General features: G+C 43.4%; 5 protein-coding genes across 6 annotated transcripts; 3 read left to right on the forward strand and 2 right to left on the reverse strand.

The window, feature by feature from the left end:
• Positions 1-9,635: 9,635 nt before the first annotated feature.
• On the forward strand, positions 9,636-14,911 carry LOC147431961 (glutathione S-transferase U20-like). 2 transcript variants are annotated; one of them, XM_086491783.1, is made up of 2 exons: positions 9,636-10,088; positions 13,526-14,911. In XM_086491783.1, exons 1-2 carry the CDS (start codon positions 9,690-9,692, stop codon positions 13,892-13,894), a joined length of 768 nt encoding a protein of 255 aa, XP_086347909.1. In that variant the 5' UTR covers positions 9,636-9,689; the 3' UTR covers positions 13,895-14,911. The 2 variants fall into 2 exon arrangements, with proteins under 2 accessions (XP_086347909.1, XP_086347908.1); XM_086491782.1 differs by lacking the exon at positions 13,526-14,911 and adding an exon at positions 10,203-10,780 and having other exon boundaries at positions 9,646-10,088.
• LOC147431962 (uncharacterized) lies at positions 10,919-13,421 on the forward strand. Its single transcript, XM_086491784.1, has one exon. The coding sequence runs from the start codon at positions 12,439-12,441 to the stop codon at positions 13,279-13,281; it is 843 nt and encodes a 280-aa protein (XP_086347910.1). The 5' UTR covers positions 10,919-12,438; the 3' UTR covers positions 13,282-13,421.
• Positions 14,089-14,911, forward strand: LOC147431963 (pentatricopeptide repeat-containing protein At5g27110-like). Its single transcript, XM_086491785.1, has one exon. It carries the CDS (start codon positions 14,089-14,091, stop codon positions 14,722-14,724), a length of 636 nt encoding a protein of 211 aa, XP_086347911.1. The 3' UTR covers positions 14,725-14,911.
• Positions 14,912-16,161: 1,250 nt separating this feature from the next.
• LOC147431964 (pentatricopeptide repeat-containing protein At4g38010-like) lies at positions 16,162-16,853 on the reverse strand. The gene is made up of 3 exons (XM_086491504.1): positions 16,608-16,853; positions 16,246-16,505; positions 16,162-16,165 (listed from the first exon to the last, which is right to left on the reverse strand). The coding sequence occupies exons 1-3, from the start codon at positions 16,851-16,853 to the stop codon at positions 16,162-16,164; spliced, it is 510 nt and encodes a 169-aa protein (XP_086347630.1).
• Positions 16,854-16,898: 45 nt separating this feature from the next.
• Positions 16,899-17,529, reverse strand: LOC147431965 (pentatricopeptide repeat-containing protein At4g18520, chloroplastic-like). Its single transcript, XM_086491505.1, has 2 exons — positions 17,331-17,529; positions 16,899-17,194 (listed from the first exon to the last, which is right to left on the reverse strand). The coding sequence occupies exons 1-2, from the start codon at positions 17,527-17,529 to the stop codon at positions 16,899-16,901; spliced, it is 495 nt and encodes a 164-aa protein (XP_086347631.1).
• Between the last annotated feature and the right edge of the window lie 7,207 nt (positions 17,530-24,736).

The raw sequence follows: 24,736 nt of genomic DNA on the forward strand, positions 1-24,736 counted from the left end.
TTAGGTTAGTGGAGCAGAAAGTGAGAGAGTGTCAACTCTCACTTTCTCTCCCTATATATTAGGTAAGGGTTAATTTATAGGGGTTAAGGGTGGTTCCATGGCCACCTGGTCTACACCCCAATATGCGTAGCATGCTAGGCTTCAGTCTCCAATTGCAGCAAGATTTGACGAGCAAACTTAGGGCCACATATACTTTGGAAAGTCTCAAAGAGCTTGGTGTGCTCATAATCTCATTTGGAGGTCATTTCAGGTGCATTGTGTAGGTAGTTTTGTCCTCTCTCAACTAGGTACAGGTTGTATGTTTTTCTGCACATTTGTCGTTTTGGCATATACAAGTGCTTCTACAAAAGAAAATAGGTTCAAGACCTCTATTTACTGGCTACAGGTTATACATTGTAGATTCTGCAATCTTCTAGATTTGTTGCATAGTTGTTGTCAAGTGCATCTTGATGTATGAGATTGTGTGGGTCTGATTTTCAAACAAACCACCATTGTAGTTACAGATATCAACATTGTGGTTGATGCATATTCTTTGTGGTTAAGATAGAAATCTATGTTGAGGTTTTATTGAGATGGTGAATTCTTATGTTTGGGATCCTTTCAGTGATATAGGTGTTGGGAGTGTTCCTTCATCCCCATTATCAACATCAGACCTTGCTATTTTGCCATTGAGGCATTGATACACTATATGCATATGCCCAATTTAGCTTTGTCTCAAAGATAGTGAGACACATAGTGGAAGGTGGCAGTGAGAGTGACCCCTGATAGTGACTAGGATAGTTCTTTTTGTCAATTTCTAAGTTTGTGACAATTGTTCATATTGTTGTTATCCTACCAAAAATTTGTCAAAATTTTCCCAAGTTTTGAAAATATTTCCCACTTTGGAGCTTCTTGCTGAGTTATGGTCGTGATGGGGTCTTCATCGGAGAGCTCTTCATTCAACATCGAGAAGTTGGATGGCACCAACTTTCCATTTTGGAAAGAGCAGCTTTACAACATGTTGGTGTAGAAGAAGCAGGTCAGGCCTACCACGTTGTAGGGCATAAAACCTAGAGGACATGTTAATGCTTGATAGGGAAGATCTAGATGAGCTCACCAGGTTTACTATCATGGTAACTTTTCCAAAACCTGTGTACTTTAATGCCAAGGAGATCAAGGCCACTTATGAGCTATGGCAAAAATTATGTGATTTGTACAACCAAAAAAGTGTAGCTTCACAAGTCTATTGGTTGAAGTAGCTGGTTGACCTTAAGATGAAAGAAGGGACATCTATGTCTAATCATCTTAATGAGTTCAACGCTACCTTTAGTCAGCTTAGTGCACAAGAAGTGGAATTTGATGACTCTGTGAAAGCATTGGTTTTGTTGATTACGTTACTAGAGAGTTGGGATATGTTTCATACAGCCATTAGTAATTTTGCACCAGCTAGTCGTCTTACATCTTCAAATGTGGAAAGTAGTTTGCTTACAAAAGAATTTAACAAGAAGAACCTTGATAGTACACGGTGTCAGGGAGTTAGCGCTTCGGGAGGTGAGTCGGATAAGCACCGGGCTCCTGTCACGAGAGGGAGGAGGGTTGCCTTGAAGATGGTGAAGAAATTGGCTTAAAAGTGGACAATATTGCTCTTAATAGCTTGAGTAAACGCTAAGCATAATTAGTGGAGGATTAGCGGATGTTAAAATACTTAAATCACGTAGCATGGAAGCAAATCGCATAGATCAAGAGCATAAACATGAATTATAATTGATTTAGCAAGAAGAAGAAGCATATGAGAAAAGATATTGATTCGAGACACCATAAAGGTGCTAATCATCGGTTAATTATCAATTGTAATCGCTAATTACATGAATAATAGAGTTGCATAGACGTAGCTCTTGACAAGGAGCACTCAAGCTCCATCGATCTCCCTCAAGTACTCAAGCTCTCTAGAAAAGCAAGCATTAGCCCCTAATCTCTCTAATTAGCTCTTGATATGGAGCATGCATCAAAAATAGCCTCCATCGCTCCTTTATTCCCCTTTTTGCATGGCTTCAAACCCCCCAAAATAGAAAAAAAATTTGACTTCTCAATGCCCCTCCCTTGCCACTATCACGGCGCCGTTGTAGTGATTTACAAGGGATTTTCTTTCCCCCTTTCATGCATGGGAAGGCTCCCCAAAGGGGGGACGTGGCCCACATGCTCAGATAGATAGGGAGAGGCCGCCCATTTGCCCAAGGCGGGGGAGCCCTCAAGCCCAAGCTTCATAGCTTCCCCTTTTTGATGAAGATATATAGGCCCCCATTCTCTATATATACCCTCTCCCCCTGCCATCACAATGCCCCAAGCCCCCCTATGTGCGATATATGTGTGCCACAAGGCACCTCAAAGCCCATCTCCCTTTCCCACCCAAGAAGTCTACCCCCATATCTCCTCAAACTTGAAGCTTTTTGACCCTTTTTTTCCAACTTTCCGGCATAGTTTAGTGATCTTCCAACATCGGATCTCCAAGCCAAAAAGCACGAGATCTTCATCACTTCTTCTCCACTTATAAATGCACACATGAGAGGCTTCCCCGATGACTTTCTACCTCTGATCCCTCCACATCACAACATTCACCCCCTATGAACCTGCACATCCTCCGGCATGTGCCACTCCGGCATGTGCTTCTTCCGTAGGCATAATAGGATTTTGTCCATACATTAATTCTGATGGCATGTAACCAGTCAAACAGAGATGTGATTGGTTCGGTCAGCCCATAAAGCATATGGTAAAAGTCTTGGCCAATCACCAATCCGTCCTTGACAAGCTTTTGCTAAAGCTTTAACAATAGGTGGATGTCCCCTTTCACTCTTCCCATTACCTTCAGGATTGTAGGTAGTGGTGAGAGCCAATCTAACGCCCATTCGCGAGAAAAACTCTCCAGCTTCATCAGCATCTAGCTCCCCTCAATCAGCCATGTTGTGGCCTTGCACACACATGGAGAAAGAGAGAGACACACGCCCAAACTGCCATGCATTGCAAATTGCCTTATGATAAAAACAAGATACAAAGGTTCCTCAAATAGGCAACGACCCACTTCCCAGGACTTTGCAACTCCCCAAATCCCATGACCTTCAAGTGACTTTCCATATCCCTAGGTTCCTAAGCCCAATTTCCCACACAAGAAAGCTTATGGATATTCCACCGTTAACATAGGCACTTCCCGGTGGCTTGAAAATTTTCTCAAAATTTGACTCAATTCCCACAATCCCTTGATCCATAATTAAGCTGGATAGGCTAGAGTGTGCAAAGCAAAGTGCCTGGAATGTAATCCAAGATTCACAAATACACCTCCTAGATCCATCAATTCCCATACATGTGCAATCCCATATCATTTTGCTCCTCCTCACACCCAGTTGTGAAATACATGTGCTCCATTTTATGACAACATGCCAAGGTTGGGAATCTCTCTTATACAAATAAATCCAAATCAGATCATACAAAATAAACTTATGGAACCAAAACTCAATGAGAAATCCTCTACTCCAAAGATAAAGTGTAGAAAATAATTCTTCCTTGATGGAAAAAATCCATATGCACTCCATCGGAATATCCTCATTGAAATTCTGAATATCCTCTTTGCTGAAAACTTGCAAAATCATCAAAATTAGCATTAACATAGATACTAGATCTGCAAAAATCATTCCTCCAACATCAAATTTGGAAAACCGCTCCTGAAACTCCACATTCGGATTATCCGCTATCAGTTTTCCCATATCTGCAATCTGTTTCTGCACATCTGCAACTTGATTCTGCATATCTGCTGAATTTCCTGCTGTAAAATACTGCTCTGTAGATTTTTGATAGATCCTCTGCACTTTCTGAACATCCGCCTAAAATTTTTGAACATCCATAAAAATCAGATAAACAAGCTTCACATAATCCACAAAAATCCTTTGAGCTTGTATAGTCATAATCTGATATGCAAACAGTAAATCCTGATCATTATGCACTTTGTAATGCATTCCTCTTGCAAAAATTAGCAAGTCCAAAATCTGCAACATATGAAAATCTGAATTCTAATGATCCGCCATCCACATTTGACAATCCACTTTGTAAGAATCAACTTCAATTACATCATCAGCTTTGAAACAAACATCCTCCATCAAAAGTATGTTAGGATTCACAACAACTTGCCGCACATCAATATCAGAAAACACTTCCAAAGAGCTTAAACTTGATAATTCATCATTCTGCATCAAATTCTGATCTTCAAAATCTATCAAACCTACTTCATACTCCTCAAGGAACTGCTCTTGACAGCCCATTTGCTAAATTCTGTCAGTGAGGATTTTGTCTGATCCATTTTCAGCCAAATCTGACCATAAAACAATCCGGTCAATTAAATTCAAAATCAATTACGATCCTCATACTCAATCTTTGACATCAAAATATGCTCTTGAACCAATTCAGTATCAAAGTTACGATCCTCATATCATCCGCAACATCACACAAAACAGTTGGACAATCCACCTGAATCCGCCAACCATCAAAATCAACATCTGTAAACTCCTGGAGCTTTGTTTTACCACCTTGCATTTGAATATGCTTAAAATCTGTAAAAAACATTTTCCGAAACACTTGAATCGATTCCGCTCTAGCTTTTGAAAATTCTGCACGAGGAAATCTGTTGTCCGAAATTCCAGCATTGGTTTCTACCAGTTTCTTCTGCTCATTTCGTTCTGTTTCTAATATTGTCTCCTTTCTTTGTTGACTTTCCCCCTGTTTATGCTGATCTTCCACTTGTGGCTAATTTTGATTATCCACTTGTTGCTTTTTCAGATATTCCACCTGTTCCTGATTTGATTTTTCAGTAGTCGCTGATTCTGATTATTTGCCTGTGGTTTTTTTAGATATTCCACTTGTGGCTTTTTCTGATTTTTGATTCCCACTTCAGTTTGTAGGATTGAATATAATTTCTAAAGCATCCTTTGGCTGCATATCCTCCTGCATGGATCTCACTTTAGAAAATTCCTCCTGTGCGGATCTTCTTGGCAAGCCCTAGTCCGATAAGCGAGTCTACAAAGGGTAGAACAAATACACAAACAACTAAATAAGACCAAGAAGAAAAACACATAAGAAAACGGACGAAACACATCCGAGGTTGCTTGCCAACACCTCTAGGACATTGAACCCTTATGCATTTACGCTCTGGCCAAGTGCTAGAGTTTGATCAACTAGAGGGGGCTTTAGTTTAACCAAGTTCACACTACCCGCCTACGTTAGGTTTCGGGCCTTCGGTCGAGACTCAAGGTAGTGTCATTCAAGATCCATGCCTAATGGCAAGAGACTCTTCATCCGACTACAGCGTGATGGAGGGATACCCTACACAAAACCTAGAGAATCCAAATCAAGACACACCTCCCCTGGATCCATAGCCTACTGCTAGTTTGTCTAGTCATCTAATGGAGACCTTTAGTCGAGCCACTCGCTCCGAACCTGCGCCTATTGAAGTAAATGAAGGGATGGGGGAAGTAAATTCACCATTCATATCTCGTGTAGACCCGACACCTCCTAGGAGTGTCCATGTGGATATCCTACCCACTTCATTTAACGAGGGTCCCATCAAGCTACCATCTTCTGAAACATCTCCTAGGGTAGCAACCGCTAGAAGCTTGACCACGGGAAGCGACATTGCTTCCACTTCAAGAGGAACATTGAGTACACCAAACCTAGAAGGGTCATTTCTCAATGGAAATTGGGAATATGACCTACGCACCAAGACTTTGACTGACCTTTACACAAGCTATACCTATGATGTGGGTTGGTTAGAAGTGGTACAATCCACATCTAGTGCCCCTAGTATAGAGGGACAACGACACATGATTTGCAATGTCATCCATAGGATTATCGAGTCGGAGAGGCAGAACCAAGGGATGAACTTGCCTTCAACAGGTCCTACGTGATTTCTAGATACCAGCAAGGGCAAACAACTGACTCTGTCTCACAGATGGAGACTCCTTCAGTGAGTCCCATAGATCCTTCGTATGTTGTTTCGCCAGTCCAGTCTTAATGCAAGTTGAGCCTACGAGCAATACATTTAGTTTTCCAGATTTGTCTCAGCTCTCTTTTAGAAATACCACAATGGCTACTCCAACGATCAGCATAATGGCAAGTGCACCTATGACAGCTATAGCTAGTACGATGCCGTTATCTAGTGGTATAGCACCTACTATAGCTCCAACAATAGTGTCCATGTGTGTACACTCTAGCATAATGTTTCCATCATTACCATGTTAGTGCCTTGAACGTTCAACCCTCCATGAGCATTGTAAATTAAGCATCCTTGATACTGTTTTCAATGTGGGTTTAGTCAATCAACAATTTGAATCTTGCTTTGATGAACTACAAAATGTTTCAATTAGTTAGTTAAAAAACAACATGTGTTGCATTTATGTGCCCCCCATGGTTTCTAGGCCCTTTGGGGGGTATCTCCCTTTGGTGTGTGTGGGAAAAGGGGAGGGGAGGGGGAGGGGGGTATTTACCCCCCCTTTCCAAGTGTCTCCGTCTAACCCTTTGCTAAAGGCAGAACTATTGTGCCATGCTACGGTGTTATCAATCAGAAGAAAAATTTGTTTGTTGCCCCAACCTTCGTGACCCACCACATGAAAGCCACCATACAAATTACAATAATGCAGCAACATTTGGTGCCTCTAGCCACACAATGGCGGCTGTTCACATGACGTTGAGGTTCTCAATATGTTACGAACTTTTTCGGTTTATGTGAAGTATTTTCGAAGAAAAATGACGAGTTCCCAATAAGTTGCTTTTGGGTTACTGGGGGGTGAGGAGCGCAAGAATGCAACCATGCATGAGACAAATGAGGCACGCATGCACTAAGCTTGCTAACCATTCACCTGGAAGCTCTTGGGGACCTCTAGGCTTCTATGCAAGCCATCATGGATGCTCGCTATGCGGCTACCCTTTGAATAGAACATCCCTGCATTAAAGGGATGGGTGAACTACAAAGCGTGATGGAGATGCCATCACTCACAAGTTGCACTAGAGACATTGTAGCTTCGGTTGCTTGTGGTAGAGGTGTGTCAAAAACCACTTGGTATATCGAGTTGTCGCATGGTCGTAGCACCAATGGCATACTCTCCTCAAATCTGTAGAGGTGGCTAAGCTCAACTTGTAAGATCCTGCCAGGCACACGCACACAAAGAGAGAGAGAGAGAGAGAGAGAGAGAGAGAGAGAGAGAGAGAGAGAGAGAGAGAGAGAGCACTTTGCAGGTAGAATGAAAGTCTTTGCAAGCCTTCAAGGGGGGAAGCCGACGGGTCACACATTAGTGTCCATGGTAGCCAAGACAAAGTGAAGGGGGGAATGGGAGAAGAATAGTCAAGCCCACCACATGAGTGGGGGAATTTTTGAAAATCTCCTCGAATCAATCTTGCAACAGGAAACTTGAGTGCCACTTTACAGCCAGGGAGCGTGAGAGGGGAGTGAGGGATGGTGTAGGGAGGAGATGTCAAGTGTCAGACCTCATCCTGGGTTGTTTTCGCCGTAACACCTGGCTGCAGTGCGCACTATGGATGGAGAGAGAGAGAGAGAGAGAGAGAGAGAGAGAGAGAGAGCTACAGTGGATTGTTGTGCGTCGGTGCACAGGGGAGGGGGGGTGTGATGCCATTATCGGAGGACCCTTATGCTGCCACGTGGGGGGAGAGGGTCGGAATCCCTTCTCCCATTCTATTATTAGTAGATAGAGCCAAATCTCGCACACCACTTTCAAACTACTTTTGGAATGCACGTGAAGTGTATCTTCACTTTTTCTAAGAAATCGTAATATTCTTAAATTTCCTTGATACTCATGACTTTTTGTGAATTTTTAAGCGCAATACTAGCCATACTTCCTAAAGGGATGAGCTTGTCTTGAGGAGCAAGTTCCGAGCAACACCTTTTCTTTTTTAGGCGGTAAAATTCAAAAGTGTTTCCTACTTTTATGGCTTTTGGAAAGCACATCACACTAATGCGGAAAACATTTTCATGTGGGACCAAAAAATCAACTAAAGATTCCTAGATTCTTTGACATATGGGTTTATTAACATTGACAACTTGGTAGGAGGCTAACGAGAGTGAGTAGGATAAGTATAGTGGGTTTATTAAATAGGTTTGCAACCTGTATAGTGGAGCTAATGATGTGTCATCCGTTTGAATCAAACACGGCATCCAAAAAGTATAAGGGGTTGTTCTCATGGTGTTGGGTTTGGCACCTCGTTCGCAACCATTTGCCAACCTTGGATGTTCAGTCGGAAGGTTTTGAGAAAAAATGGAATACTAGTTTGCAACAAATTCCATTCCAACCCCTCTCACCGAGTAGGAGCAAGAAGACAACCACTGAAATGACAAGGTTATTGATGCATTCAGCCAATGGGGTGCTAGTAAGGTGGTGCAGGCCCGCACTCCAAGAGGGCTCTTTTCCTTGATAGGAGAGCTAGGAATGCAAGCTAGGAATTTGGCATTGAGGGAGAACAGTGGAGCGCTCCTGCACATAGCCCCACCCCCCACCCTTACATTGGAGACATCTGCCAATCTCAATTCTACCCTTTCTTGACAAGACCTGCACCGCAGACTACATCTCCCACCCCGGGGCTCTGTAACTCAAGTATAGGAGCTCCCCTCCCCCCCTCCCCATTTGTGTGTGTGTGTGTGTGTGTGTGTGTGTAGATCGTGAGAATGAGATAGCTAACAAATCTGAGAATTTGGGGCAATAGCAAAATCTTAGAGATGCAGTCAGAGCAGTAGCAGGATGCTCATGAAAGAGAGTTCAAGACATGAATAGCAAATGAGCGTCACCATACACTCATGTTGGGGATGCGACCATGCATGGTCACACCGCCGAGGCCTAAAATGGTGCGCAAAAGATTTCAAGTTTGTCAAAATGGTCGGTCAATGGAGAGGAGAGAGACAAGCTTTCATCAAGACTAAGGCTTAACGCTTCATTTTTGGTCCAAAGAGACCATAGGGGCTTCTCAATTCCTTTCGATGCAATTCCTCCACCGTTAAATGAACCTTCAGATGTATATACCACATGTAGATTCTTGCACACCATCACATGTGTTACTTGACAAATTCCTTTTGGGTCTCTCTCTCTCTCTCTCTCTTTGGCTGACATTTCTTTATTTAATTAATATCATGATCATATGAAGCCTCTCTCTCTCTCTCTCTCTCTCTCTCTCTCAAGCTTGAAAAAGCTGATGCTGTTGTAACCGTTTGGTCTCATAGGTCAGTTAGGCCTTTTGCAGATGTTAATAAACATTTCATCACTCTCTCTCTCTCTCTCTCTCTCTCTCTCTCTCTCTCTCTCTCTGTCGTCGTGACAAGTCATCTGATAGGTTTGTTAGCCCTTTTGCAGACGTTTAACATTTCATTTCATTTCATCACTCTCTCTCTCTCTCTCTCTCTCTCTCTCTCTCTAGATCGTGGTGACAAGTCACAACCTTACCTTGTTTAAAAGCCCTATTAGTGGCTTTCAACAAATGTAGCCTACACCGCTACACACTGCCAAAATAAGAGATGCCAAAAGGTCAATTTCAAAACCGGTAGCAGTGTACTGATGGAACCAATGCACAATTGTAAAACACGGTTTACTGAGGCCACATGCTTAGGAAATTGTATCCAAAGGAGAATAAGTCGAGGTCCTGCTCAGATCAGAGGAGGAGGAGGAGGAGAAATGGACGTAGAGGAGGCGGGGGGAGGAGTAATGGACGTAGAGGAGGGGGCGGGGGGTGCAGAGGTGGTGCAGCTGCTCAACTTATGGGCCAGCCCCTTTGCCATGAGCTGCGCCATAGCCTTGAACATCAAAGGGGTGGCGTTCACGTACGTGGATGAGGACATCCCCTACCAGAAGAGCCCCCTGCTGCTGCAATCCAATCCCGTATACAAGGAGGTGCCCGTGCTCATTCATAACGACAAGCCCGTCTCTCAGTCCCTTGTAATCCTAGAGTATATAGAGGAAGCATGGCCACCATCGTGGGATGCTGCAGGCGGGGCACAAAGAGCTGCACTCCTCCCCGGCAAGGCTCGCTTGAATGCTCTGGCCCGCTTCTGGGCTCAATATGGCAATTGTAAAGTAAGCCCTAATGTGTGTGTGTGTGTGTGTGTGTGTGTGTGTGTGTGTGCGAGAGAGAGAGAGAGAGAGAGAGAGAGAGAGAGAGAGATGCTGCTTTTTATGGTCTTGACTCAGTTTATAGAGACCGGCTTGAAGCTGATGAAGAAAGTAGGGGAAGAGCATGAAGCTGCAAGGCGAGACATCGTGGAGCAGTTTTTCTGGTTTGAGAAAGGGTTGGTGGAGACTGCTGCGGAGTCAGCAGGAGGGGGCAACGCTGGCCCTTTCTTCTTTGGGAATGACTGCCCCTGTTTGCCAGACATCGTGATGGCCTCTCTGGTAAGCTGGAAGGAGACGTATGAGAGCTTGGGCGCGTTTACATTCCCGGGCCCTGAGCAGTGCCCATGCATGCATCGGTGGCTGTCCGCCATGGCGCAACTGCCCGCAGTCACACCCGCCGTCCCTGACAAAGCCCGCCTCTTGACTCATTGCACGCTCTTTCGAGAAGCTGTCATACGGGCGGCGGCGGCGGCAAAGTCTTAAGGGTTTCATGTCATGATTGGGTGTCGATTCTCATCTAGAATTTTTCTGTCATATATTTGTTGGTATAGTTTCTAGAAGAACTTCATGGTTGATGTACCCTCACATTTCGTTACTGGTTTGTGACGAAGGTTTTGTAAATGTTTGGCACCCATAAATGATTGGGGGTTATGCCACGGGTGTTGGAAGTATTTTTCTTTCCGTCAAGGTCAGCATCGCGAAGCAGAGGCTATGAACCGTCAAAGTACAGGGGAGGGGGGCGGCCAATCTGGGCCATCCCTTTACTGTTAATTAAACCTCGTAATCAGCGCTAAAACCCACGGATCTTTGCCAGATCAGCGTGCGGAACAGACTGCCATGCATCTAGTAGGAGCCTCGCACGTTGTCAAGCGTTTTTTGAATGGGCAAGAAGCTAATCAGTAGAGCGGGAATGCTTGTCAAATTGCCTCTTGTACGTAGGCATGCATAGCCCGTTGCACTTGGGAAGTGGTTTGTAAAGGTAGATGTAGAAAGGTTTGGTTTGTCTTGTCTGTTTGCTGATGTTTTCGGTCAAAACGGATATTATATGTATTGTTATTTGGAGGTTCTCCTTCGAAGCTATGTTGAAGAATTTTTGGGATGTGCGAGCTCGATGCAGTTGGTGAGTCTGAGCTTGTGTGAGTTTCATTGAGAGGTTTTGTATTGCATGCTTGGACTCACTTTATTATTGTTGGTGCAAGGGTGGGCTAATGTATCTACAAGCAAAGGTAGAGGGTTAAATGAAAAAAGCGTCTTTGATAACTACGGGAGAGCCGTGAGTAGTGGGAGGTTGTTTTTGGAAAGGGGAGTGGTCGCGAGCAGAGAGGGAGGGAGAGGCTGAGAGTGCCAGCTTGGGGGGAAACAGGGACGCATATGTTTTGGCTGGAGTACTATCATTCAGCTATGCAAGGGGAATCACCAATTAGAAGGGGGGAAATGGAGCTACCAATGGTAGCAGGTGTGGAGCATGCAGGGAAGAGCCAGGTTGTGGGCAAATGAAGGAGCTTGCTCCCTTGTGGAGGTGTTGCGTGGTTTGTTTTTGTGCCGAGGCATCTTAAAGCAGACCGGGGTAGTCATGGAGGAGTTTCTGCCAATGATAAGTGAGTCGGAGTTCTCTCCAAAGTTACGCGACATTTAGCCTGTTGTTTTGCATGCTTTCAATTGTTGATAAGAGCCATCATTCACCTTGGGGGCCAGTGAGATAGATGGTGACATTAAAAACCAGATAAAAGAAGGCGAGACCTGGCTATGGATCACAGTTTGCAGCACTCAAGCTTTGTGGGGGGACTTTTGAAGGTTTCGAATGAGGTCGCCGGCAATTAGAAAAGCCGTACATGCCATTAGATATGTGGGGCTATTGGATAGGAGTTGATATCTGTCCTACTCGTGGCCTCTCAGATGAGTGTGTGTTTGCACAACTCAGTATCAAGGGTAATCTGCACTGATCTACCAGAGCATGCGTTAAATGAGGCAGCTACATCAGCCTTTTGCAGAAGACGGCTATTCTGCCAGCCTTTTCAGCGATCAACCCTAGTGTGCGGATCAGCCAGCAGGACAGGGCGGCCTTTTGCCCGACTTTATGGAGTTTCCCTATAAGTTACTTGGGAGAGGGCTTGAGTTGGTAGCTCTATATAGTCTTTGGAGTTGTAATTGCACGTGTTTGAGTAGATAGGTTTGTGATCCCGAACTTACAGAGAAGCATTGCTTTAGAGGTGCCCCGCTCCGGCTTTCTTCTGTCATCGTTTTGGTGCCCGCCACTGAGGATCGAACTCCAGAGCTTCAGTTTACAATGGTCTTATGCTGCAGGTGATCCAATATGGCAATGGGTTCAAGCAGGCATTTTACTGGTGGTCCTGGAGAAGACATCTCTGCATGGTTTCAAGTTGTGGAGAGGGAGTTTGAGCGTCTCCAAATTTTGGAAGATGATGAGCAGGCTAACTATGCATACCAAGGACTTTTGGGAGACGCGGCTTATATTCATGATTTGCTATCGGACGAGGACCAGTGGAGTTGGCGAAGCATGAAGCCGGCTCTTTTTCTGGCTTTTTATCAACCACCTGAGGTATTTTCTACGGTTGAAAGTGGTAGGATGCTCCTAAAGACTTGGAGAGAGCTTCAATTGCAGTTCTGGCTCAGTCTAGAGGCTTCAACTTCATCAGAATATGTATCTCATACAATGGAGCTTGACCAAGATATCTCTTTTAGCCTTGAAGAGCCTGTAGAGCTTGAGGTTATGTATGAGGAAAGTGATCAGGAGATGGGATACAGTGGTGACTATGGCGAGTCCAGCACCGATGGAGAGGAGTCTTTCTCAGACGAGGAATGTGAGGAAGAAAGCTTGTGTTCTCTTAAAGCTGTGTATCCGGACTTGCAATCTGTTAATCAAGAGTTAGAGCAACGGGTTGGGTTACCTCTTGTTGTTGTTGAGGAGCCGTTTCTGCCAGGTGGAGACGGAGATGTGTCAGTTGGTGAGTTTGAGTCTGTTTGTGGTGAGTGTAAGAACCCAGGTGAGCTGGTCTTACAGGTTGAGAGCCATGTTGATGGCTGTGTGGATGATTATGTTTTCTTTGACAATCTTCTATCCGAGGCAGGTGTTGTTGCTCCTATTGTAGCTCAGTTTGATGGTTGCAGGACAATGAAACCAATGGAAAAGTTTTAGAGAGTTTTTTGATGAAGGTGGACCTCTTGAACAAGTAACAGGTGATTTAGTAGTAGATGTGTATGCAGATTCTACCCATGTGTTCAAAGCTCTTGTGTGCCTTTGTGCGGGCATATATGTTTTTGACAGTCTTTTAAAGGCCCTCGTGGTTAAGGCTTGTAATGGTGGTGCTGAGACAGGTGTGGTGAATAGCGATGTGGTTATCTCAGACTCGTTTCGGCTAAAAGCAGGTTCTTTTGCTCAGGTGATGGACCAAGTGAGTGTTGCAAGAGATTTGTTGGTGCTGCCAGTTTCTAAAGCTGGTAATGCTTATGAGGGTGCTGGAGGTCAAAGTTGGGATTGGGTGAACTCCACTATAGGTTACGTTTTCGATGGTGTCAAGAGACTATCTGGTGATTGGCAGTGGGATTTGATCAGCAGCAGTTTATACAGTTATTTCTGTGCTCAGAGCTGCCATGATAGTGGTTTCATTCAGGCTGTGCCAGCTGATGCTAGGACTTTTGGGGTGAAGACAAGGCAGGAGATTTTTGCTATACTTGTGTGGAATCCAGGTGGAAGTCTGCATTTGTTTGGGGGGCCTTTGAGCTTCCCTTTTGATCCAGGAGGTCACTGAGACAAGATAGTATGTTTGTACAGTGTACAAAGTTTTTAAGGTGCTTGACTTGAGTTTTTAAGGTGCATGAATTGATATAGCACAGGATGCTTTTGATAAGCTCCTCATTCGTGATCTAGTCTCATGGAACACACTGATCACGGGATATGCTCAGCATGAACGTGATGAGGCAGCAATGAGCTGTTTACGAACGAATGCAAGCTGAAGGTTGTTCTCCTAATGCTGGTTCTTTTGTATGCATCTTGAAAGCTTTTGGTAGCCTAGGAGCTGCATACATAGGAAAAAGAGTTCATGCTTTACTTGAGAGTCACATCTTGGAAGAACAAGAAAACATTGTTGGCATTGGGTTGTTAGTTTTGTATACTAGTTATGGCATGCTTGCAAAAGCAAAGGAGATATTTGATGAGATTCCAATAGGGGATACTTCCTCATGGAATGCACTAATTACTGGTTATGTAGATCATGGACTCGGTGATCGAGCAGTTCACTGTTTTGGACAGATGCAAGATGAGGACATTGCACCTGCTGTTGTAAACCTTGTCTGTATCTTAAAAGCTTACGGCAGTATACAGGCAATTGAAACAAGTGAAGAGATACACATGGAGGTTCAGAGGCAGGGATTATTGGACAAGCATATGTTGCTAGCAACTGCATTGGTGGACATGTATGCAAAGTTTGGTATGCTGGCCAAGGCCCAAGAAGTTTTTGATGCGCCTCTAACAGCAGGCTCCTTACAGGGTGAATGTTTCGAGAATATATGTCATATTTCCATGGCATGCCATTGGACAGTGTCGCACCTAATAGCAATCTTGAGGTTGTTGTTTACTTAGGTTTGCAATTTTTCCTAGGGAGATCACAGTGTACAAATTGTACAATGCGGGTGGGTTGGTGGAAATCGGTGTGGGTTCGAATGGGTAGCAATTTTTTCCAATGTTAAATGCCCATGGATGCCCACCGTGCACTCCTCGTCAATCGCACTACCCTGGGACAATCTCGGCCACGTGCCCTTTAGCCGCCCCCCCCCCCCCCCCCCCCCCCCCCCCCCCAGTTTCGGTTTTAATTTTAACATGTATGATCCAGGAATAGGTTGTCACTGGGTATATATGATTATAGAGGAACCCTAAACCCTAAACCCTAGGAGAGTTTTAATGCTTAATGTCGCTTCATTCAACAATGGGTCCTCGATAGTAGTATGTGTCCCTAGTTTTGGTTTATTCCCTGAAGAGGGAATCTCAGACAGAGGCGGCGATGCCTCTCTGCCTTTCTCTCAGTGACACTTGTATTTGGGGACACAAAAATTTTATAACTGGGAAGGCATCACACAAGCCCATCTGTCAATTGTCATCAGTGCTCTTGGAAACAAAGCTCTACCAATTTCTACATAAGCCCTTCTTTCCTCCAACTCTTTTGGAGTCCCCTCTCTTTTTGCTATTGAAACGGTAATCTACTAGATTCTCTCTCTCTCGTCTCCTCTACTTTGGGAGGATTTATCATAGACTCTTAGAGAGAACCTCTTTTTACCTTTCACAATCTAGGTGCCATTTACATACATGTACGTATGCTCAACGGAGGTACAAGAGTCATGTGGGCGACTCAGAACTACATAAGGAGTTGATTTACCACCATAAAATTGATTGTTGAGCATGATATGCGTGCATGTCCATGCATGTGTGTGTGTGTGTGTGTGTGTGTGTGAGAGAGAGAGAGAGCGCTCCATGCATTGGATTCTTGGTCCTCGGTTTTGATAAGTATGTAAGAACATTGCTATGTTATAATGCCCGAGTATTTAAGCTATTGAAGTCTTTCACAAGTTGACAAGAGTGAAATTTTCTTTCATTTAACTAGATTCACTGTGTAAATTGATTATGGAATGTTCTTTTTTTTTTGGTCAATATACTTGTCCTCATCATTTTTAGGGTTTTTGGAGGGAAGCAAGCCCACCAATAACTTTGTCCCGGAATCTTATGTGCATGATTTCTCCATCGCACTCAATCTTGCCATGCAAACATAAAATGCAGCATTGTGTTTGTCTAATTGTATGGCGTGATCAAAGGCCCATTTCCCAAGCTTAACATTGTTTCATTTTCGAGAAGCACCTAGCAAAGTAAACCAGAGTGGTGGATGGTCAGAAGATTCCATATGGTTAGTCACGGCAAGCGCCTTATGAAAGTGCTTGCACGACCAAACAAATCAAGACAATCATGCATGTGTGGTGCTCTGTGCATGGTGTTAGGCCATGAATTCTTAGCATATTTGCATAATACATTTCACCTAATTAAAAAAAAACCAGAATGACTACATGCATTAAGCACACATGAAAAAGTGACTGAATATGGGGATGGCCCACACACCTTTGCATCCGCTCAAAACATCTCACTGTTTCCTCACCCCATCCTTGTTGAGCATATCGTGCTTTTAGTGCATTCCAAGAGAAAAAATCTTGAACAAGAAGCTTGTCTAGTGCTTCTTCTGCTTTTGCAAGTTCCCCACATTTTACATACATATCCACTAAAGCAGTACCAAGCACATGTGTTTTCCCAAGCAACCCCTGATTGATAATCTCATCATGGATTTGTTTGGCCTTGTCAATTGCTCTTGTGCTGGCACACGCCTTCGACACACAAGAAAAGTGTCAAGGATCAATCCCTCACGTTGTATCATCTCAAAAATGCCTAAGAGCTTCCTCACCCTACCCCTATTTTGCATATCTTACAATCATTGCTAACCAAGAAACTACATCCCGACAAGGAAGATTATCAAGCCTTGCCTTTACTAGATTATCACATTTCGCATACATGTAGACCAAAGCATTTCCAAGAACGACATCCTTCTGCAGCAAACCCAAACTCATGATCTTTCCATGAATTTGCTTACCCTTGTCAAGGTCTCCTATACTGCCACAAGCCTTCAAAATGCATGTGTACGAACCGGCACTTGGAGCGAGCACCTCGTGCTGCATTTGGTCAAAGCATTTCAGAGCTTCTTTGCCCTACCCCCCTTAGGCTTATCCTGCAATCAGTGCACTCCAAGATATGGGATTGCACTGGGGAAGCTCAATCAGCACTTTGTGTGTTTTCACAATCTCACCATACTTGACATACACGTCCACCAAAGCACTGCCAAGCACAATGTCTTTCTTTAGCAATCCTTTTATGGCAAGTGCATCATGAATCTCCTTGTCTTTGTTCACTGCTTTGATGCTTTCACAAGCCTTCAAGAGGGAAATAAAGGTAATAGCATTTGGATAGAAACCCTCACGTTTGATAGTGTCAAACAAGGTCAAAGACTCATCACCTTGGCCTTGTAGTGCTTACCCAGCAATTAATGCAGACCAAGCCATTCCATCCCTATATGTACTTTGTTTTTCTGAGTGCTCCGCACTTGGTATACATGTCCACGAGGGCAGTCCCGGGTACAATATCTTTTCCCAAAAAACCTTGTTGTACACTCTCATCATGAATCCGCTCACCCTTTTGAAGGGCTTTAGAGCTACCACATACTTTTAATATGCAAATATAGGTGATTGCATCTAGAGAGTGTCCCTCATCTTGCATCTGTTCAAAACAACTAAGAGCTTCCTTGGCTTGACCACTATGAGCGTATCTTATAATCAATGCGAACCAGGACACGAACATTTCGGACAAGAAGCTTGTCAAGCACCTCTTGTGCTTTTCAATTGCACCACATTTGGCATACATACTCACTAAGCTGCTTGTAACATAAGGGTTTGTTTCGAGCCAGCCTGTTTCCAAAATATCATAATGCACAATACAGTGACGGGCATCGCGGGTGTGATGAGCCTGGCTCTGAAGCAGGATGGATTTACATCTGTTGCTGCCAACGCGAGTGGCGAGTACGCTTTGGCACAATGCATGGGCTACTTGAACGAGTCGGAGTGCTTGGACTGCCTGACCAACATATCCCAGCAAGCTTTTTGCAATGGGTCATTGAGCAAGCAGGTGCATCTCGCCAGCTACTATTATCACTACGAGCTTTACAGATTTTTCGAGGCACCTCCCTCCCCTGATCCTCCCGCACCAGCTTCGCTCGCCCTTCCGGCGCCCACCAAATCTTTTGATTTCACTTCGCTGGCTTTTGGTTGCAGCAGTGCTATAGTTTTTTTTTTATGGCACCAATGGGCGCTTGCCAAGTGGCACCCCTGAGCATTCAAGAAACTTTTTGGGCCTATTGAGTAATCAAGCATGGAGACAATACATACTGGATCTAAGTGCATGGATTTGATTGATTGTGTTTGAAGGAGTGTGTCAAAACTTAAGATTATGCTTGTGATGCATTTAGTTTGAGGTGTTTACGTTCCAAGCCGGGCCCACTACCTCAAACTGCATGTTGGTAGCTCTCTATGAGTCTATTGTGCAAGTTGCACCTTACCCTCCATGAGCCAAAAAAGTGTGTAAGTGCTTCAATGCTTGTAGAATCTATTCTTCACATTAAGCAAATTGGAATACTGGTGGACACGTGTCGCAAGCTCTAGCATTTGACCAGTTTTCCACTCTAACATGAGAGAGAGAGAGAGAGAGAGAGAGAGAGAGAGAGAGAGAGAGAGCATGTCCACTTAGTATCGTGGGTGTTGCATGAGCAACTTGCCTAAATGCTTTGTTGTGTCCATATTTGCAATATATGAACGATATTGCTCATTGTGTAATCATCTCGAGATAGAGCTAGAGGAAAGAAGAAGTTATAAGGAACGGGCAGGGCCCAGGCGAGTTGTAGTTATGCAGCAAGACGAGTGTTTAGTGATCACTAGTGTCGTAGCCTACATTTATACCTTCTCTTACATCTTCTCTTCGCGTCCGAAGGACGGGTTACATACTAGTAATAGTAAAGGGCATTCAATTTCCAACTTCTCATTGGTAATTAGACCCCATCATTGTAAGGTTTTTTTTTTCTTTATTATTTTTGAAGAACTTTCTCCAATCTTTTTCCTATCTTCCTTTACCTTTATTTTGTATAAAAGTGGCCTTTTTTACCATCTTCCTTTCTCTCCTTGTTCTTCATATTTTATGCAAATATATAATAAACACACGTCTACCTCTCCATTAGACCCCCTTTCCACACATCCACAAATATCCTACTTTGCTATGTCCAACGACACCATCTTATTGAGGTGTATGAGAGGTGGTAAGTTGTTCCCTAATCGCATGCTCCATGCACTAGTTGTTGATTCCAATGATAAAAATGCAGCTCCTCAAGTGGTGCAAAATCACGTCACTTTGTTTCCAATCTTATTTCCTACGAACTAATGCCACATTTTCAATTTTCAAAAGATTTAATCTGCTCCCAAAGGGAATGCGACCATGTGGCAACACTATCAATATATGGAGCAATGTAGCATGGAAGGATGATACAATTGGTAAGGGGGAGGTCATATATATACCCCCACACATAGGGGGGTCGGCCCAAATCATCCAAATTATCTTTGTTGAGAAGTTGTGGCAGCTCTTAGAGGAAGTTACAGAGTCACTTGGAATGTCAAGGGCCACCTAGCACCCACCTGATGAGTGAAACAGACACCTCTGCCATTGTTAACAAAGGCACAAGATTGCCCACATACACATGTGGAGACCAATGAGATTCTCTACCTTCAATACCTTCTTTGGAGCTCTCAAAAGACACATGTGAGAAATTATGTGATGTAGATCAAGCCATGGACACCTCAACATTTGCAACTACTAAAAGTACATCGTTGAAATTTACCTCCATCATTGGATACTTCAACATGAACGACAGAAACCAATAATCCCTAAAACAATATGACATGTAGATAGCTCAACTATCATAGTCCCACCATATTGAACTAGACAGCTTTCATGTCAAATTTGTATTTAAGAGCATAAGATAAAAGAATAACTTCTTTCTCATCTTGTTGAATGTGCACATAGGTCATCCATGTATACTTCGATGAAATCCCAAAGATACTCCCTAAAGGCACAATTCATCAGCCTTTTAAACGTGGTTGGTGCATTTGTTAAGCTAAAAGACATTACCATGTAAGCATAGATCCCAAATTCTATAGCAAAAGCACTTTTATGTTAATCATTTGGATGGATTGATGCTTGGTTGTAACCCAAAAAGCCATCTAAGAAACTATAACCTATAGGAATTTGGGATCGTTCCAATACATAGTCAGTTATAGGCAAGATTTCCCTTTCTTGGGCATAACTATGATAGGATGAATTTGACTTCATGGATAAATTTGAATTCTTTCAACCTATCAATTTTTTCTTTGATCTTCTTAGCAAATGTATGTACGTGTAAGGGTGCAATTTTGCTTGGCTTTACATTGTGTGTTGGAAAATCTACGAATCCACTCCCTTCAGATCATGTAATCACCACACAAAAATATCGCGGTATCATTTGAGTGTTTTTACTAGTAGTTCTTCTTCTTCCGGTGTTAGGTCATTAGCGATGAAAATTGGTTTTGGTTCTTCTCTAGGGTCAGCCAAATCCACGGACTTGGAATGTTTTGGGAGGTCATATGATGTTCCCTCCTCAGGCTTCACTTGCAGGTGGTTATTGTATTATGATTTTTATTAAAGGCCACATGATTAACTAAGGGTATGGTGTCCCCTTTCTTCTGAGTACGAATAATAGCATTTTTACCTTTATGAGAGAAAGTGATAAGTCTTTCAGGGTAGATAAGCCTAGCAGATTTCCTATGAAACAATGGAGCACCTAGAATAACATCTTGTGATTCAAGAGGAGCGACATAAAATTCCTCTGGCTCTACATAACTTTGTATATGAACTCGGAGTTTACCAATCAATGGTGTGATTGACACTTCTTGTTCTTTGAATGCACCTTTAGCTTCTCAAGAGGTCCCATCTCTCCTGTCTTTATTCCCAGCTTCTGTGCTAACTCCTTTGAAATTATTTTGTGTGTTGATCCTGGATCCATTAAAATCAAAGAATTTTGATCACGGATCTTATCCTACACATAACATAATTGATTAGCATCTGGAGGATCATCATGAGGAGTAGTTATAACATTGCTTACCGTGAGAGGCTCGCGCTTTGCATTGCGTTGTGAACATTTGCGATAGGATTGATCCGTCGCTCCACATCTAAAGGAGCGATTCTCTTTTCGGTAATGCGCCATCTCTTCAGGTGAGAGATGGCTATTCCCTTGATAGGTCTTTGGGGTAGCTTGCTTCTTTGCAATTGGCTTTGCGGTCGAGCTACCGTTACCTTTGTCTCCCTTTGGAGGAGTCTTCGACTTGACAATCTTGTGAGCCACTCTTGTATAGTGGATCACTATAGCAATAGTCTTAGGCTAGAGTGCTTGCACATATGTGTGCATATCCTCGGGTAAACTAGCACAAAACTGCTACTTCTTCTCAGTGAAATTGATGTTTCTATAGACTGTAGCTTTGAGACATGTGTCCCAAAACTTCTCTATGTAGCTCTGGAGGGACTCACCTTCATGAAATGTAAGGCTACACCAAGCCGTGAGTACATTATCCTCCCCATCATCATCAAGAAATTGTTTCATGATGGCGCTTCTACATGCCTTCCAAGTCTTTTAAGCTTTTCTCTGGGCACGCAGTGTAGACCACCAATGTCGAGCTGACTTCGTGAGATGCATCGCGATGTTACGTAGCTTGGAAGCTTTCGTAAAGTCTTCACTCCAAAAGCCGCATCGAATTGTTGTATGAAAGTGAGAACTTTGTCTATGTTCCCATATGTACCATCATAGGTTTGGAAAGTGATGCTCTTCCCACCTTCCTTGAACTTGCGAATCTTCTTCGATATCTTCCAGGCATGTTGCTTTCGCCTTGGGTGCCTGTCTTTGCGAGATGAAGTAGCATCACTCGAAGAGCGTTTATCGTCCGTCGATGCTGAAGATGGACTAGAAGAAGGAGAGGGTGATTTTGTCCCCTTCTTAGGAAACCGACCATGAGAACTACGACCACTTGTGGAAGACGAAGACTCATCACTAGAGCCTCTTCTTTGCCTCCTGGTACGTCGCTCTTTGGTACGATCTTTCTTTATACCTTGAGAGGGAGGTGGTTCATCTGCCTTTGGTATTTCGCCCTCCTCGAGATCTTTGTCTTTACGGTTCTTATGAACTTGTGGATGCTCGTTGCTAGCACCATCATCAGGCATTGGTATGTGCTCCATCAAAATTCCTTCCACTGCTTCTCTGTGTAGAGGTTCCACATGGGAAGGAGGTCTTCAAGCACTTGTCAACACTAAGTCCTCAATCATCAATAGGTTGCTAATAGACGATTTAAGATGAGGATTAGCTTGTGCTTCTTGCAACTTTGCAAGCAGCAGCCTTATTGCTTGCATGCCTTGTGTGCTTCCCTCATCATCATGGAAATTGAAGGTTTGCCAAGATGATGATGGCTCTCCCATGTTTCTTATCCCACCAACACACTTGTGGCCTTGCCTTGAGCTCTGATACCAATGAAATGAAATTGAAATAAACTCGGCAATTATGCGGAATTTAATTACCAAGCTAGCAACATAAATAACAGAGGGAGAGAATAAACATAGATAGAGACAATCGACACAGTGTTGAGGGCCGGATATATGATTCCGATCCCCCACTTTAAAGGAACTTGTATTGATAATCAAGATTACAAGCCCTCTTCGCAAGGCTTTGGAAGCTTTTTCCACTTAGAATTGGCACATAGATTGCTTGGTTGGATGAGAAAAAGAGGAGAGAAGAAGACTAGTTCACCCTCCCAAGCCCCGTTGTCACACATAGGTGATAGAGATACTGTGGGGAGAGTCGAGAGACCTAGAGAGAGAAGAGCAGCTACGTCAAGCCCTTAGGGATAGCTTGAGAGCCCTAGAGAATTCCTAGGTGCAGCCTTGAGAGTCCTGGAGCACTCTCTCTTCATGGCTCATGAGGTAGGCGAGCATGCATCTCGGCAGCAACTGGGTACCTGCAACTCCACATACTGAGAGTGGGGCCTGGCATGTGTTTTTATAGGCTCTGGGAGCAGGGAGCAAGAATAGGGGGAGAGAGAGAGAGAACTTGATTTCCCTTTAGGAGGCCAAGAATAGGGCCATAGGGCAAGCCTTGGCTCTATTCCTACTTGGGAGTGTGGATGAGAGAGGGGGGAACCCTATATTTAGAGAGAGAAAGGGGGGCGCCCCTCCTAGGTTCTCTCTCGTTGCCTTGGGCTCCAAGTTACCACCCCTAGCCCCTCTGCCCATGCTCCAAGAGCCTTGCTCCGCTCCCCAAGTCAGGCCATGTCCCCTTGTTTCGAACCACCGCCCAAGCGCTTTTGAGTGCTTTTGGGTGCTTTTTGACCTTAGTCAAGCCATTATGGGCACTTATGAACTCCGATCGAGATTCCGTAAATTATCCCTTGGTCCCGGAGTAATTTCCTAGGCTCTTGTAGACTCGCGGCTTCCATCCTGGCACAACAACACTTTGAAACCGTGCATCAAGCCTCATTGAAGCTTCCATCATAATAGATTTCTGGTGGACAAATATTACTAGAGTGATCACTTCCAAAAATATTTGTCCCTGGTAAAGCTAAGTATTTCATCAAAATACAATTTTGATGACATCATTGGTGCATACATCTAGCATAGCTAGGATGTGAGTTTATTCTAAAGGTTCAAATTCGTCTTCTCGAAAAGGTTCAAGCGTATAAGCATTGTCACTAGGATTGTGCTCTAACTTACAGTCCTCCTTTTCTAAACTACCATGTTCCGAAGCTCCACAAATCCAAAGATGTGCTTTAGCTTGTTCCCATGTAGGTAGGTAAGAGTTTCTTGTAATAAAGGAATCGTACTCTTTGACAGGAGTTTTCGCTACATCCTTGAAAGAGTGATTTGTAATGTTGATGCATGTAATGGTCTCATCATGCCTCATTTTTAGTTATCTCATGAATGATCATCCTAAGATCACATCATAAGTGGGTTTCTTCCCAATGTCCACAACTGCAAAGGTGCACAAATTTTATTCAACGAGATGATACAGTGACTTGCTCGAGCAATCCTAGGGGCTTCTCAAGGTGTCCATCTGGAAATTATAACTTCATTTGAGTTTTTCTAATGGAAAATTTACTCCAATGCTTCCAATATACTCTTTGTGACTATGGCTACACCTGCCCTGCTATAGATTATAGGCAACGTTTTCATGTTGTTATACTCTACAGGTAAGGTGATATTTCCATTCTCTCCTTTACAATAGTCTCCAAAAAATTTTATAGGTATTGGTTGAACCATTCTAGGGTATTGGGTTCCCGTTTTTATCTCTTTCAATTGGGTTTTGTTTAATCCTTTGATCACCATCTTTGGTAGCGTGCAAAAAAATGTTCTCCCCGGGGTCTAATGGGGTGCCAATAGGTCTATATTGTTCCATTCTGTGTCTGTCCAAGATGTCCTTGGCATACTTCCGCTGAGAGAAGAAGATGTCGTGGGGTCTGGTATATCTCGTGTGAGTGTGTGTGTGTGTGTGTGTGTGGAGGACAATGAATTTTTTATAAGGTTCTAATATAGAGCTTTTTGTGAGATATTTTGGGCTTTTTTGTGGGGTTATGCCATTCATTTTAAATTTGAGCCACTGTGACTAACTTCCTATCTTCTGAATCTTCAACTATTTTGCGTCCAAGTTCTAGTAGTCTTTGTGAAGATTTGTTTTCTCGTTGCTTTGTGAAGATTTGTTTTCTCGTTGCTTTGTTTCATCTTGCATTTTATCTCCTTTTTGTTTGACTCTCATTGGTTGATTTAGGTCATCTTCAAGTTTTGATTGATTTGTTTTTTCTTGTTGTTTCGTTAGAGCTTGTGTGACTTCAATTAATTTTTGGCAAATGTCAAATCTTCCTTCTCTAGGATTGGATTAGTGTATTCTTCCCATTGT

This window comes from Adiantum capillus-veneris, chromosome 20 (assembly GCF_014529385.1).
Source record: "Adiantum capillus-veneris isolate H3 chromosome 20, ASM1452938v2, whole genome shotgun sequence".
NCBI lineage: Eukaryota > Viridiplantae > Streptophyta > Polypodiopsida > Polypodiales > Pteridaceae > Adiantum > Adiantum capillus-veneris.

Coding starts and splice junctions, on each gene's coding strand:
- LOC147431961 (XM_086491782.1), top strand. CDS start 9,690: ATGGACGTAGAGGAGGCGGGGGGAGGAGTAATGGACGTAGAGGAGGGG. Junction 10,089..10,202: donor CTCAATATGGCAATTGTAAA/GTAAGCCCTAAT, acceptor GTCTTGACTCAG/TTTATAGAGACCGGCTTGAA.
- LOC147431962 (XM_086491784.1), top strand. CDS start 12,439: ATGGCAATGGGTTCAAGCAGGCATTTTACTGGTGGTCCTGGAGAAGAC.
- LOC147431963 (XM_086491785.1), top strand. CDS start 14,089: ATGCAAGCTGAAGGTTGTTCTCCTAATGCTGGTTCTTTTGTATGCATC.
- LOC147431964 (XM_086491504.1), bottom strand. CDS start 16,853: ATGCAGCACGAGGTGCTCGCTCCAAGTGCCGGTTCGTACACATGCATT. Junction 16,506..16,607: donor TTTCTTGGTTAGCAATGATT/GTAAGATATGCA, acceptor TGTGTGTCGAAG/GCGTGTGCCAGCACAAGAGC.
- LOC147431965 (XM_086491505.1), bottom strand. CDS start 17,529: ATGTTCGTGTCCTGGTTCGCATTGATTATAAGATACGCTCATAGTGGT. Junction 17,195..17,330: donor TGATGAGAGTGTACAACAAG/GTTTTTTGGGAA, acceptor AAGCACTACAAG/GCCAAGGTGATGAGTCTTTG.